The sequence below is a fragment of the Colobus angolensis genome, unplaced genomic scaffold (genome assembly GCF_000951035.1).
Source record: "Colobus angolensis palliatus isolate OR3802 unplaced genomic scaffold, Cang.pa_1.0 Scaffold58, whole genome shotgun sequence".
Classification (NCBI taxonomy): Eukaryota; Metazoa; Chordata; class Mammalia; order Primates; family Cercopithecidae; genus Colobus; species Colobus angolensis.
In genome coordinates, this window is record NW_012119376.1 from 7,029,734 (window position 1) to 7,044,933 (window position 15,200).

Consider the following 15,200-nt stretch of genomic DNA (forward strand, 5'->3'; position numbering starts at 1 on the left):
ATTCAAGCTTACAAAAACATGAATGTGTTTTGTATTACTGATATTCTATACAATATTATAGTAATTACCATAAGAAATAGTCTATTAATTATTTTATAGGATATACAAACTTAGGGTGGTTCAGATCTTTGTCCAAAGTCACACGCCAGTAAGGGGCAAAGTGTGGGTTTTAACCCAGGTAATCCAACAAAGATAACGTAGTTGAGCCAATAGTGATTAAACATCACTCTTGATTGGGTCTTAGGAGAAAATATGCCAATAGAAACATATTCCAACTCTGCTATACCAGCTGTCTGTGTTATGATGGAGGGAACTGGATGGGGAGGGGGAGGACTTAGCACTAGAAGAGATCAGACCTCTGGTCACTGATGGGTAGAGTGAACACATGACCTAAACCAGAACACCTTTGAGAGTGAAGGAGGGTAATTATAATTATTACACAACAGGTATAATCTGGGACTGTCCCAAGCAAAGCAGGTGGCATGGGGGCCTTACAGATGGGGTCGCTGCAGTTGGTGCTAGAGCCCTCAGTTAGGATGGTAATCTGAGTGCCAGCTCCACTGTTCCAACACTCCATGGTCAGGAAAGATGCGGACCTAAGCAGGGTACAGCAGGAGCTATTTACATCCATCTGCTGTGGGACTCAGCCCTCCTGAGCAGGGGGAAGCCCAGACCTGCTGCCTGCCTAGCCTGCCAGGGTCCAGGGATGGGAGAAATTTGAGGGTAGGGGGTAGAGAAAAAGTGTTACTTCTTTTTGGTTTATACTATCCATGTATTAAACAGGCCTTTTCATTTTATAAAAATAAATTTTATTGTGTATATTTAAGGTTTACAACATGATGTTATAGGTTTATATATATAGTAAAATGGTTACTATAGTGAAACAAATTAACATATCCATCATCTCACATAGTTACTCATTCCCTCCCACTACCCATCCACATCGCAGTGGCAAGAGCAGCTGTAAGCTACTCATTTAGCAAAGATCCTGAATACAACACATTATTAATAACTATAGTCCCCATGTTGTACATTTGATCTTTAGACTTATTCAACCTACACATCTGCTACTTTGAATTCTTTGCCTTATATCTCCCTATTTCCTCTCCCCAACCCCAACCCTGATATCATTATTTTATTTTCTATTTGACCTTGAAGTGCCTCAATAAAGAGAGCTTACTTTGGTCAAAATATAGAGGTGACTTATAGGAACAACAGAAGAATTGATGAAGAAACCATCTGGCAACAACTTCTAAGAGTAATTCTAAGCTTAGCTTAAAAAATACTCCTAAATTTCTGAGAAACCAAAAGCCAAACAAATTAAAAGATGAGTTTCTGCAATGTTTCCAGCAAAGTGAGACACCTCATTCTTGCCTACAACTAGACTATTTCTCCCAACTCATTCCTGCATTTAAAATTCAGCAGGTAAGTTTTCTGCATTATCAGATGTCCTAGTTACAAATGAATGATAGCTTAATGTCTGTCATAATTCAAAGGACACTTCAGAATTGTAATGTGTTGAAGAATTTTGCAATTCATGACATATGTAGCTGGTAGAGACTTTTCATCCCATGTTGAAAGTCTGGTGTTTTATGATTTGGCTTTACTACAGGTGCACAGGCTGTCTTGTTAATGACTGCACAGAAAGATGGAGCAGCAGGCATCACCTAAGTGAACTCAGATATTAATTGATATGCAAAAACAAAAAGTAAAAGTCAGGGTAACATGCTCTTTTTAAAGCCGGTTGTGTGAGCTCATAGGCTCTGGAATGTTAGAAGAAATAGAGATAAATTACACAGTCCAACGCTGTCATTTGATAGAGGAAGAAAGGGCAGCACGGTTTGATGAGAAGAGTCACGCACCGGGACACAGCTGAGATCTGGCCGAGACAGGACCGGCTCTTACACCAACTAGCACTCAGCCCAAGATTCTTCCCACTCAGCTTCATGCTCCAGGAAGCAACTGCTCTCTGTAAGGTATTGTCTTCCCATTGTCACATCAGAAAGTTATATACTCTAGTAATGGTATTTGGTTATTTGAATTGCGCCAAATTTCAGAATATATTCCTTAGTAAATACCAGTGTTGAGTCCCTACAATCTTATAATCCATAATTTGAAGTGATGCTGTAGACAAAGGTTATTTCAGAAGGAGACCACCAGTAAAGAAAAGCGGCAATGGTTAGGGCACTTACTTTATGGCGGTTTGCAGCTTCTCACATAGGACGGTGAGTACAGAGACAACATCATCACAGAGGGACTCTACTGTTGACCCTTCAAAACAGAGGAGGTTACAGGCATGAGACATCAACAGGGGGCACGACAAGCTCCCTGAACCATCCTTCCCATCCTCCACTTTAGATGGTTTTTGAGACTGAAAAGATGATTTTCAGATGTGGAGAAGCCCTTAGGCCACCAAAGTGATGATCACAGAAATGATAATAATTAAGCGTAATTATTCCTTTCTTTGTTTTTTGGAGGCAGAGTCTCACTCTGTCACCCAGGCTGGAGCGCAGTGGTACCATCTTGGCTCACTACAACCTCCGCCTCCCAAGTTCAAGTGATTCTCCTGCCTCAGCCTCCCAAGTAGCTGGGATTACAGGCACCTGCCACCACAACCAGCTAATTTTTTGTACTTTTAGTCGAGATGGGTTTCACCATGTTGGCCAGACTAGTCTTGAACTCCTGACCTCAGGTGATTCACCCCCTCGGCCTTCCAAAGTGTTGGGATTACAGGCATGAACCACTGCGCATGGCCTATAATTATTCTTTCTAAAGCAAGACACTCAAAAAGATAGTCCAGAAAAAAAAAAATAGATTGTTTCTTATTATCAGTAAAATTCACTCACACTTACCAAAGGGAAATTAGTAATTTCAAAAACATCATGATAGACAACAATTTTCTTAATATTTAGGCCAGTGGTCTATGTGTGTATTCCTTATTCTGACCCTTGAATTTCTGGGTCTTCTGAGCTGATTAGAATAGTATCCCAGAGAGATAAAATAAGGTAGCATGGGAAAAGATGGGCTTTGGAACTAACAAATCAGAGAAAAATGGGGCGAAATAATTTAGCCAAATCTTTACCTACTTTATTTGTTGAGCATCTGTAGGGCCCATGGTCTTTGTTGATACTGAAGCAATAGTCGATATCAGAAAAATAAAATTTCCTTTTAAATGTGCTCTAGTTTCCAGAGGCTGGAACCAAAACTCCCACAGAAGCATAGTAGGAAATTTGGAATCTGTTCAACTACATGTCAAAAACTGCTGATTGTGTGAGTTTGGGCAAATTTCAGTTTTTCTTCTGTCAAAAATGGGATAAAGAATACTAATTTCACAGAATTGTCAGGCTATGTGAAACAGCAAGTGGAAGCATTTGTTCCCTAAAATAAAAACCTGTAAAGGTCATTATAAATGTGGCTCTAAGTATCTGATGAATGTATAAATGAATGATGACAGTGACGTCAAGGAAGATGGAGAGAAAATGGCAAGTGTGTAAGAGAGAAAGTAAAGTTGGAGGAAGGCAAGGAAAGAGAAATAAATGGCTGTTCCTCAGAATTAAGATCTTAAATGCAGCAATAGAGAAAAGAAATGATAAAACATACTTAAAGATTAATAAAACCCACACAAGTAGTCCTTAAGCTCAATTTTAGATAAACGTTAAATGAGTCCCTCTGTCAATTTTTTACTATTATATTTTTTAGAGCTATATTCTTGACCAAGAAGACGCAGACCTCCTTTTTAGTTTATAAAATCACCCTACATTAAAGTGAAACCTTTATGAGAACACCGTAGCCAAAAAGAGGAAAGGAAGATGGAACATCTTAGCGCATGTCACTGAGAGCATCCAACTGAAAAGGGCACCTTCCAGTCCGTGGCCCAAGAATGTAGCATCACGGACTGAAACAATACACTTTAGTGATGCTTTAGAATGTGACTTAAGGCGTGTCTCTTTCTCATTTCTTTCAAATACTCTTCCTCTCCTAGTTGTGGCTGTTGAGCTGTTTCTCTCCTTTTCATTCTCTCCCTTTTTTCCCCCTCCTCCTCACCTCCATCTCCTTCTCACTATTATTAACTGGCAAATATAATAGAAAAGCAGATTTTTCCAATATTTAAAAAAATTACTCAGTCTGAATTTCAACTTTTTAATCAGGTATTATTTTTGCACACTTTCAGAAAATAGTATCAAACCTGTTTTTAAAAACTAAATTGCTGGTTAATTATATATGTGGACTTCTATATTTTTTTCTTTTTCTGTGGGTCAGAATGAAGGTTCCTTAACTTGATTTCAGCTGATCTTTAAATTGAGTTGTCTGCAAGTGGCCCTGTGAGATGACTCAACATTCTTGTCAAAAAATTGGTATTTGACAAACACAATTCTGGTGCAATAACACTGTATACCAATCAGGTTTCTACAATCTTCTATCCAGTTATTCTCATTTTAGCAATTAAACCTGACTTCATGGAGAATGAAGTAACTAACAAAGCCAGCCTCCAAATGAGAGGTATGTGAAGTGTTAATTTCCCTCACAGAGTTGGACCAGGAACAGGTGTGGTTGGCATAAGTGAATGTAGGAACAGAAGAAAGACAGCAGCTGATTAAATAATGGCACCTAAGGCAAAGCCAAGCACAACCTCCAAGAGAATGGTAAAACAACCCGAGAGCTCCTAGACATCTTTGTACCCCTCACTCCAAATACTCAGTAGGCATTCTCACAGCTGCTTTAAAAACTGAACTAGTACAAATCAAATGCAATACCTTGATTCCCGAATTCTTGTGGGACATCTGGGTTTTCAATTATCTAGTAAGGGAGATACACACACACAATTAGGAGATTCAGGCAAGAAAAATCCTGACTCTTTGACGCTGGGAAAAGTCTAGGACACAAAATGGCTTCTGGAGTGTCCTGGGCTCAGCTACCTTGCCTGAGCACACCCCCCACCCACCAGCTCTTGAGAGCATTTCATTATTCATGGTGTTTATGAGAAAAATTATCTCTGGAACTGAGCTTATCAGTTCCCAAAATAATTCATTTAAGAGTGTCCATGCAAACGTGTGGACATGCCTCGTGGACACTTCCTGGAAGTTTAAACCCTTTGGTGCACTTAAACTCCCAGGATTCCAGGATGCTGGGCTGTGACCTGGGGCAATGCCTGCCTAAAGAGGTGAGTTAATTTCACACAGAGAACAACCTATTCCAAGGCTACAGCTGACACTGTGCATGGCCCCTAATAAATACAGACTCTTGGCTATAAGCAGGATTAGGTTCCTGGACTTCAAAATACAGGTACAAAGATAACCACTGGTCAGAATCTCCATCTTTGTATTTGATGGGGAGCATTTTAACCGTACCGAGCCAGCTGCTGTTGGCTAGGTACATCCAGAACTATGAGGGCAGAGACAGAACTGTGAGGGAAGGGAAAATAGGAAGGAAAAGACATTTACAAATAATCAGACTTACTTCCCATTGCAGGGATAACTCAGCAACTACTGAGCAGAGACTAAGAAGGTGGCACTTTATTCTCCCTACCTCTTTGCACCAAGAGATAATAAGGAGGTATTTTCATGCCAACTAATTACCAGACATGTAACTCATCCCATGGTGCTGATTTAATTTTTAAACTTGTTACAGGCACATATTTCTACCATTCTCTGTTCATTAATTTGCAAGCTCAGCTGCTTCCACAGCAACTTTTGTGAAGTGTTATGTCAGTATCTACGGCTCAGAATGGCTCAAGTCAAGTTGAGAACAACACTTTCTGGAGGAAACACATTTGAGTCATATTTAAGGGTAGGAGAATCCCTTCATCCTTCAGCCCCAAATATTTAAATGTAGCAACTTTACTTTTTGAAATTAGTAATTTACAACTTAACAATAGCTTAGGTTACCTAAAATAATTCAATAATAAAGCTGGATAATATGTAGGTTTGTGATGACACAAAATCAAAATTATCATCTGTCCTGGGGTGCAGCTGGGGATAAACATTAGGTTGAAGATACACATCCTGCTAGTGATTTTGGCGTTCTGCATTATTTATTTTCTTTCCACTGCATTCAGCCTTCCTAATTTTGTGGTGGCCCATGATGTCTTTCCAGTTGATAACTGAAATGAGTGACTGAGGCAAGTATCTCAGTCAATCGAAGTTTATTAAGACAGCTTTTGGGCACACTTGGGAAAAATGCGACCTGTGACTGTCTGCACCTGTGGCTGTTTTCTGCAGAGGCCTTCAGGAGGTTTTACATTTCAGGAGGTTTCTACATTTCCTTACAGGAAGGAGGAAGGCATGTAGGAAGAAGGACAGGTAGGCAGTAACGCAAATCGTTACATGCTTGTGAGATTTTACTTAGTGCCCAGTAAATCTAAATTTACATAAGGTGAATGTTTGAAGAAAAAAATGGGAGTAATAGAAGAATCAATTATGCAGATATCTCTGGGTACATAGAAGAATGATGGATCTTGTCTTTAAAGATGGGCTTCTATTCAACATTATCAGTGTGGAATCAAACAGACTTTAGTTTTAGGAGCTAGACTTAGATTGCGGATCTAAAGTTACAATAGGCATGTCCTTGTTTATGGGAGGCCAGCAAAGTTTGACTTAAGAGTGATCTGTGGGGGCAGTCATTTGGATATGCCTGAGGCCTCTTACCCTTCTGAGGTGGTCTGGCTAATGCATGACGCTAGTAGGAGCAACTCATTTGGAAGAGGGTATTACATGACTCAGCCTCCGGGCTTAACCTTCCTGTCGGCATAAAAAATTTGGCGGTCCTGAGATTTTAAAAATTTTCTTTTACACAGTGATAGGCCGTGCTAGAAAATATGCATATCTTCCCAAGGGAATGCTCAGTGTTCCCCAGGGGAATACGTGACCTCTTCAGAGCAAACCTCTCCATTCCTACAGATGATTCCACTTTAAGAGCTTTAAAAAAATACCTAAATTCTTATGTGACAAAACTTATGTCTCCCTCCATTGGATATCACAAATGCTTCAAACACCAGCATCCTGAGAACTATGTTTTCTGGGACATGGAATTACATCTCCAGGGACTGCATGAGTAATAGAAAGGAAATAACAGGAAACACCAATTTTCCACCTAATTGGAGATCTTGCCTCCGGTTGGGGTGAGTCCAGATGGTCCACGATGAGCAGGACCAGAAGGCCTTATTAGCCACATAATACCCAGGATGGAGACAGACAGCCTCTACAGTATCAACTGCACCTCCACAGCCATACCTTTGCCATTCTTACAGAAGAGCAGTATGAATTAAAAGGTTGGGATATTTGACTTGAAACCTAATACTCTCCTACTTAAAATTTTTAAAATAAGATTAAATGAACTCATATAATTGAAAGGACTTTGAAATTACAAAGTTTGATTTAAATGTTTCATTTAAAATATTAAGATATTATTAATATAGTGTTTGGTCATATTGCCATTTAGCAAGGATGAAATATGAGTGTATATTATAAGATTTCTCAACATCTTAGATTTACATCAATTAAAAACTTTTAATACATTTTTGATTTATGTATTTTAATTTCTTTTAAACTAAATACTCCCATACTACCTATATCCAAAATCCTACTATAAATGAAATTGTTTTTAGCAAGGGGTAAGCTAAAGTAATGAAAATATCTCAAGTTAAAACAATTTTTACTAGAAATTGGGAATTGGATACAGCAAACAGAAAAGAAAAAAAAATCAATATTTGCTTTTTTCAGATTAGTGTTGTTTTCAACACTGGCTGCCAGAGCACATATTAACTGAGAACTTGTACTGGCAGTCAGCTAGGAGACCAGGGGTTTACTTCTGGCTCCTTCATGGATAAGCTCATTCATTTTAGATTTCAGTTTCATCTTTCTGAGCTTCACCTTCTCATCTGTAAAATGAGGAAAAAAGAATTTGACTAGATCATCTCTAAGGTTCCCCTCAACTCCGTGATTTTCTAAAAATTAGAAAATATTGAAATTAAAAATTACAAATAGTTGAAGTTAAATAAGAAATCCTAATTTTTATAAAATTAATTTCGGGGATATCTGGGACTGTAATTGAGATTTTCTTTCTTTCTTTTTTTTCTGAGACAGAGTTTCACTCAGTCACCCAGGCTAGAGTGCAGTGGTGTGATCTCAGCTCACTGCAACCTCCACCTCCTGAGTTCAAGCAATTCTCCTGCCTCAGCCTCCCAAGTAGCTGGGATTACAGGTGTGCACCACCACACCTGGCTAATTTTTTGTATTTTTAGTAGAGACAGGGTTTCACTATGTTGGCCAGGATGGTCTCAAACTCCTGACCTCAGGTGATCTGCCTGCCTCAGCCTCCCAAAGTGCTGGGATTACAGGCGTGAGCCACCACGCCCAGCTGTAACTGAGATTTTCTATTTGAACAAATAACAAATGTCGTTTCAGAACACTCCTTGTAGATTTCAAAATGATTTTAATCTAAATTATTACAGAGGCAGATTTTAAAACAACACAAAACACCAATTTTGAAGAGGAATCACTCTCTCATTAACATTCCCAGAAGATAATACATACAAGGAGCCAATTACATTTACATTTTCCCCTGGAATGCTCATTTTAGACAATCTGTTCAAGTTCAGAGCAAAAGGCTCTAATGGGCTTTGATGATAGAGAGAAGACAAGTTAGTTCAGTTTCACCCTGAAGACCCCAGCAGGTGAGGGAGGCCTCCTGTCACCATCTTTTAGTTAACAAAGGGAAACACACCCAACCTCAAAGCATGTAATAAATTATATTCATTTTTCTTAATTTCAAATTTACTTCCAATATTTGTTAATGTATCACAATATTTATAATAAAAATTTTCAGTATGAGAAGTTTTAAAACAATGATTAAAAAATAAGTTTTAAAACAATAACTCAAAAAATTACAGAAACTATGAGGAAAAGCAATTCTCAAAGCTTTGGGGTGAAACAGGCAAACATCTAAAGAGCTTAATGTATACAAATAAAATGTTCTTTTAAAACAAGAAAGCCCTTCCTACTGTTTTCAGGAGGCAGGCAGCCCTGGCAGGAGGGGCCCCCGGGTGTGGGATACACAGACACCACCAGGAAGGTGATGAATGTGGGGGTGTCACAGACTCACCGTATTCTCCTGCCTCTGTCGTAACTGTAAAGTCAAGTCACTCAGCATTTGACTGAGAGTTGCCCGCACAGCAGTGTTTATGCTACGCTGGTGACAGCTGCTTATGTATGTCTCAATGCATACCTGTTAAAGAAATAAGACAGCAACACATATGTCTGCAGGTATCAGCTTATTACCAACATTCTTTGGGATTAATCAGAGAGGATATCAAATCCCTCTTAGACAGAAAGTCAGCCTGATTTTGGACTGGTTATTACTAAATATAACTAAATATATTTTAAATCCCTGGAAATTTGTTTTTAAGCATATAGGAAAAATGGTATTTCCCTAAGGAACCACTCTTACAACCTGTTCCTCTGAGCATCATAGGAGAATGCAAATTAGTGATTTTTAGATGTGCCAAATAATTCTATCTAGAATCAACTCAGATGGCTGTAAATTAATCAGAAAAAGTTCACTTGGTGATGAAATATAACAGAATTTATTAACTCCCAGGTTGTTTAGTGTGGGAAAAGGGTTAGCAAAACCCTTTCTCCTGCTCTATGAATGAGTTTGACCTTGGGTCAACCCTCTAGCTGTGTTCTTCTGGAAATTTCATAAAGGCAGGACATCAGCTGTGTTACTAGGTAGCATGGTTTATGGCAAAAATGTTTCCAAATTCCTATGCTACATCTGAATTGGGAGAACTGTGAATCAACTGTAAACACCTGGTGGGTAGCCACAGGTTTGGGCTTCCCTAGGTGTACTGACTCTTCGAATTGACATGTCCTCTGCAGGAACTATGCAAACTCTGCTAATAGAGTTGTTTCAGAAATATTGGTCCTATTTGGGACATAGGGCTTCTAGACCAAGGTGACTGCACTCACCGAGATGGCTCTCATCTCCTTGCATCTATGCTGTCATTTGAGAGCCAGAGGTTCTTCTCTACGCTGCTGTGAGGACCCCCGGGAATAACAATGCCTAACATTGTCCTGCTTCTGTTTCCTGTCCTGTGTCCTGCAAAGTGAATATAACACCAAGGGTGGCCTATTTGGATCTTGCAAGTCTCCACGTCCAGTTGAGCCTAAAAAGACCCGGTGGTGGCTACTACATGGAGAAATCTCAATTAGAAAAAAAAAAATCCCTCATTTGATAATATGCTGCTAAAAGTCATGACTTTTCAGATTTTACAGCCTCTAATTCTTCTGGAAGCCACAGGGATGGGCATGAAAATGCATGCTTTAAATTTGCCTACTTTTTTTCTCTGCATAAGGTATTCAATTTTACAAAGCATATTTAGAGACACAAAAACAAAAAGAGATATTTAATTTCCTCAATTATTTCTCTAGGAATAGCTCCAAGATTATCTACAATGAAAATCCAGGGTTCTCACCTACATGGCAAATTTAATTTGATGATTGACAACTGAGATGGGCAAGAGACTACATTTTAATCTTTTTGCTGCTTCTGCTTAAGCTGGGGAATTTTCTGCCAGGACTCATGTTATCTTTTTCTTTCTGCCATGCCTCACTATGTTTACCTAGCAGAATTAACTAGGTGAACATAAATTGTTTTTTAAAGTTTAATTTATCTCCTACTGAATGTTAATATTTCAAAGGAGCATTTGAAACTGAAAACAGTATTTGAAAAAAAAAAGGCAGTCTTCTCGACCTGGACAAAACCCAAACCTACATTTGAAAGTTGGCCTAGATTAATTCATTTCATAGTTAAAGAGCAAAAGCAAGTTATAAAGTATTTATTTTTCATAAAAGTACTTAGGGCACATGACTTTTAATTCATTTTCTCAAATAATCATGGATACAGTGGATTTGAAGATACAATAATTTATGCATGCTTAGGAAAAAAAGGTGTTTTAGGCCAGATACGGTGACTCACACCTGTAATCCTAGCACTTTGGGAGGCTGAGGTGGCTAGATTGTTTGAGCCCAAGAGTTTGAGATCTGCCTGGGTGCAACGTGGCAAAACCCCGTCTCTACAAAAAATACACAAATTAGCCAGGCATGGTGGTGCAAACCTATAGTCCCAGCTCCAGGCATGGGAGGATCACCTGAGCCTGAGAAGGTAGAGGCTGCAATTAGCCATGATATCGTGCCACTGCAGCCTGGGTGACAGAGACCCTAACTACCCCTTGAAAGGTGTTTTAATCCTGAAATGCTTCTACTTTTGCATGTGATGAAGTGGTTTTAAAACTTTGAAAATGCATCTAGAGACCACACTGAATCACTTTGATGAAGCCAAACTCTCCATCGTGCATCATTTGTACTTCATAATTTAACAGTTTTCTTTAAATCTTACATTTTCCCCAGAAATCTTTGTAACTGTTGATCTTTAAGATCTCTAAGCTCTGCCATTTTAAATTTATGGGGGAATTGTAAGCCTTAAAAGCATTACAGATGAAAGAGGAGCTATTTTGAGAGCTGAACTACATACTTAATATAAACTCTCTTGAATACTGAGAAACATATCACTACACAATCTCTGTTAAAAAATTACATCATTCACTTTAGACCCATGAAAGAAAGTGCACGCATGAGGAATTGGATTTTATATAATGCAGTGCTGTAAACAGACAAGAACTTTCCAAATAGCTAATGCATATATATATATATATATTTTTTTTAGTTTTAATGCCAGCACTGTTTTTAGTGTTTAGTTGCTAATACTATACATATAATACTTGGTGCAGGAGGCATTTTATTCAGGGAAAAGGTAAGCATGTTTACTCAGCTAAAAAAAATTATTAATTTAAGAAGCCCATTTGGCTAAAGTTGGGAGTATAAAGACTGAATATGACAAAAGGTATCCCATTAAATATAAAATTTACCATGTATTTGATGCTATGGTTATCTTTAGGCACCCAGAAAGAAATGCTTTCTCAGCTATCTTGGCATCTTCTAAAGGAAAGTTTCTTACACTTCCTGTAATAATATATTGGCAAACTACTAAGATTCATAGAACTAGAGCTTCCATTTTTAAACCTATTCATTGTATTCAAGACCAACTATTTTTAATGTTTTTCTTCCTCTACCTCAGGGCAGTACTAAATGAGCACATTGAATCAAGGCAGCTAAAAGAATACCATGTCCAAAAGCAGGCTGAGTTTCTGGGACAGAGCTCATCAGTTTCTTCTTTTATTCTGCCCATTATTGGTTCTACCTGTCCATGCTCTTTGCTTTCATAAAGCAGAATCAACACTGGGAAAGCCTAAGTCCTGCACCTTTGCCAGAGGCTTAAAGGGCCAAGTCAAATACCTTGTGAAAAGCCCTATCAGCACCTGATCACAGGGAACACACAAAGATGCAGGGCAGTGAGGAGGTTATAAGGGACACTTTGTGATCATTTCACTGATTTGTAAACATCCAGCTTTATAACATGCTAAACAGAACTGAGAGCAAACACAAATGGTTAATGATACAAAATAAACCCCAAAGGTAGAAGGAAAAAGAACAAGAAAACACAAGTCTGCAGGCCATACATAAGCAATAAAAGCTTTACATCATTGAGTAAGTAGACTGATAGATAATAGTACTAGGTTAAACCCAGGGAAAAATCACTAAAGTATTTAATATGAAGCAGCACAGTGGAACATAGCATCATTTATATATATATATGCCAAAGGGATCACAAATATTAAAGAAGATGCCACAATAAAAATGTGCTTAGCTTTATAAAATACGTATGACCTTCACTTTGTTGAACTGTGCAATTACCTTCTCTTTCCCACCTGAATGGGGTTATTGGCACTGCTTTGTTAAAATCATGCATAATACTAATAAGTTCCATAAAGAGAAGAGCTAGTATATTGTCAACTGGAAAACTTTTATAGGGATAAAAAATAATTTACAGTGATTAAAAGTAGAAAGGATCAGAGATTAAGCTATAAAAAAGCAGAAGGAATGTCCTCTATGTAGGGAAGACTATAAATGCTTCTTGAACACATTAGTACCAGAGAAAATCTTGGCTATCACTATAAGTCTAAGTTTCATGATTAATCATGCTGACAACTCAGTTGCCAGGCTATTCCTTACTCTCTCCTTCCTAAGACAGGTCAACAGGTAGGTGTGTGGCAAGAGGCATATCATCAAATGGGTTCTGCTGATGCAAACACACACACACACACACACACACACACACACACACACACACGGCATGAACTGAAGTTGTTTTACTATTCCTAGGAAACAGCTGTATAAGTAAGTCTGATCACCACATTAGGTAGGGAAGTTGGCTAGTTTTCCTTTTGGATGTCAGCTCAAAAGTAAATTCTAAAAGTGCCAGGCATACCTGGAGAAATCTGATTGTGACTTGCCTCTTCCTCCTCCATGGTCTTCTTGGCTTAAGTTGGCATATTAAAATGGCTTAAGACACCTTAACCCATCAATTCATGCACCTTTCCAGGTCTACAGAAGATTGGCTGAGAACCAGTCCAAACTGAAGCAGAGACACTGGTCTGTGTGTCTTCTAACTCCAAACAACTTCTTCACAAGCCACGCAAGTAAGAGGTTTAAGGAAGGTGTGGAAATTCCTTGCCAAAGAAGCAATAACTTACTTAAAGCCCATCTAGCAGTAACTAGATAAAAAACAGACTCCTCAGAGGAGTCAAACCAGGATCAATAGAGACTGACATACAGGAAAGAAAGGGTTTCAGGAAGGAAAAGTGAAGCTCCTTGAAATGCAATTTCCTCACTTTAGTGGTCTCAACTGGTTTGAGGTCGTGGTCCTGCTTCCTTAGCTAGTTTTTTTTGCCAGGAGATGGGGTTACTCCTTCCAGTCTTACAGAGAACATAACAAGATGCTTCCAAGATAAATAGATCATGGCATCTGTGTACTTTTTTGTGGGATTATATCTGAGACCATCTGTTTCTTAATTGTAGAATATTTTATTTCAGGTATGTCTCAGAAATAATGCTACCATATCAGAGTAAAAGAAGTATTGGCTGGGTATGGTGGCTCATGTCTGTAATCCCAGCACTTTTGGAGGCCGAGGCAGGTGGATCACGAGGTCAGGAGTTAAGAGACCAGCCTGGCCAATATGGCGAAATCCCATCTCTACTAAAAATACAAAAAAACTAGCCAGGCATGGTGGCGTGCACCTGTAGTCCCAGCTACTCAAGAGGCTGAGGCAGGAGAATCACTGGAACCTAGGAGGTGGGAGTTGCAGTGAGCTGAGATTGCACCACTGCACTCCAGCCTGGGCAATAGAGGGAGACTCTGTCCCCCGTGCACCCCCCCAAAAAAAGTATCACTGAACATTTCAAGAGCTATAAACCAGCTCAATCTAAAAAACAGTTCAGTGACAACTAGAACTGTTAAATTAGAACCGCTGGTGGCAGGTGTTGAGCGTCAATGTTTTTTCAAGCTCCCCAGGGCAACAAGTGAAACTATTACTAACCTCCAATCCTCTGATGTGTTATATATAATGCTCAGAAAAGATACACTATCCATATGGAAAGATACTGGAAAAAGTGGCATATTCCCTATGGCCATGTGAATCAATGGTCACAAAAAAATGAAACGAATCAACACTTGAGCTTTATATATAAAAACACCATAGAACAAGTATCTAACAAAATGCCTCGGTAAAGGTCCAATGGTATAAGACTCCTAAGAACTTCAGTTGGTTGCCAATATTATTATGGTAAGATTCTGCTAACATTCTCTAAGACTGAGGGGGAGCCAGGAAGCAATATAGCAGACTGATTAACAGTACATGTTTGCAATATTAAAAGTCTGGATTTGAATATCTAGCTGTAGAAACTTGAGCAAGCAAACTTCACTTTGCTTGGGTTCTTTATCAAGTTGTGGCAGAAATTAAAGGAGAATACATGTAAAATGCCACTTATTGCCATGCTTTAGGGACTCAGTGACCAGTAGCTATTATTATTAACCAGTATATTACAACATACCAGAATCTCTGGGATGCATTTAAAGCAGTGTGTAGAGGGAAATTTATAGCACTAAATGCCCACAAGAGAAATCAGGAAAGAAACTGACACCCTAACTTCACAATTAAAAAAACTAGAGAAGCAAGAGCAAACACATTCAAAAGCTAGCAGAAGGCAAGAAATAACTAAGATCAGAGCAGAACTGAAGGAGACAGA

General features: G+C 38.7%; 1 protein-coding gene across 1 annotated transcript in view; it reads right to left on the reverse strand.

Annotated features, from left to right (window-relative positions):
* The window catches only part of ARFGEF3 (ARFGEF family member 3), a 185,815-nt gene that overhangs the window by 96,661 nt on the left and 73,954 nt on the right, over window positions 1-15,200 (reverse strand). Inside the window, exons 6-8 of the mRNA XM_011962073.1 lie at window positions 9,100-9,222; window positions 4,755-4,797; window positions 2,193-2,271 (exon numbers count right to left, since the gene is read on the reverse strand). Coding sequence (XP_011817463.1) covers window positions 2,193-2,271; window positions 4,755-4,797; window positions 9,100-9,222 — 245 coding nt within the window. The remainder of the gene's footprint in view (window positions 1-2,192; window positions 2,272-4,754; window positions 4,798-9,099; window positions 9,223-15,200) is intronic.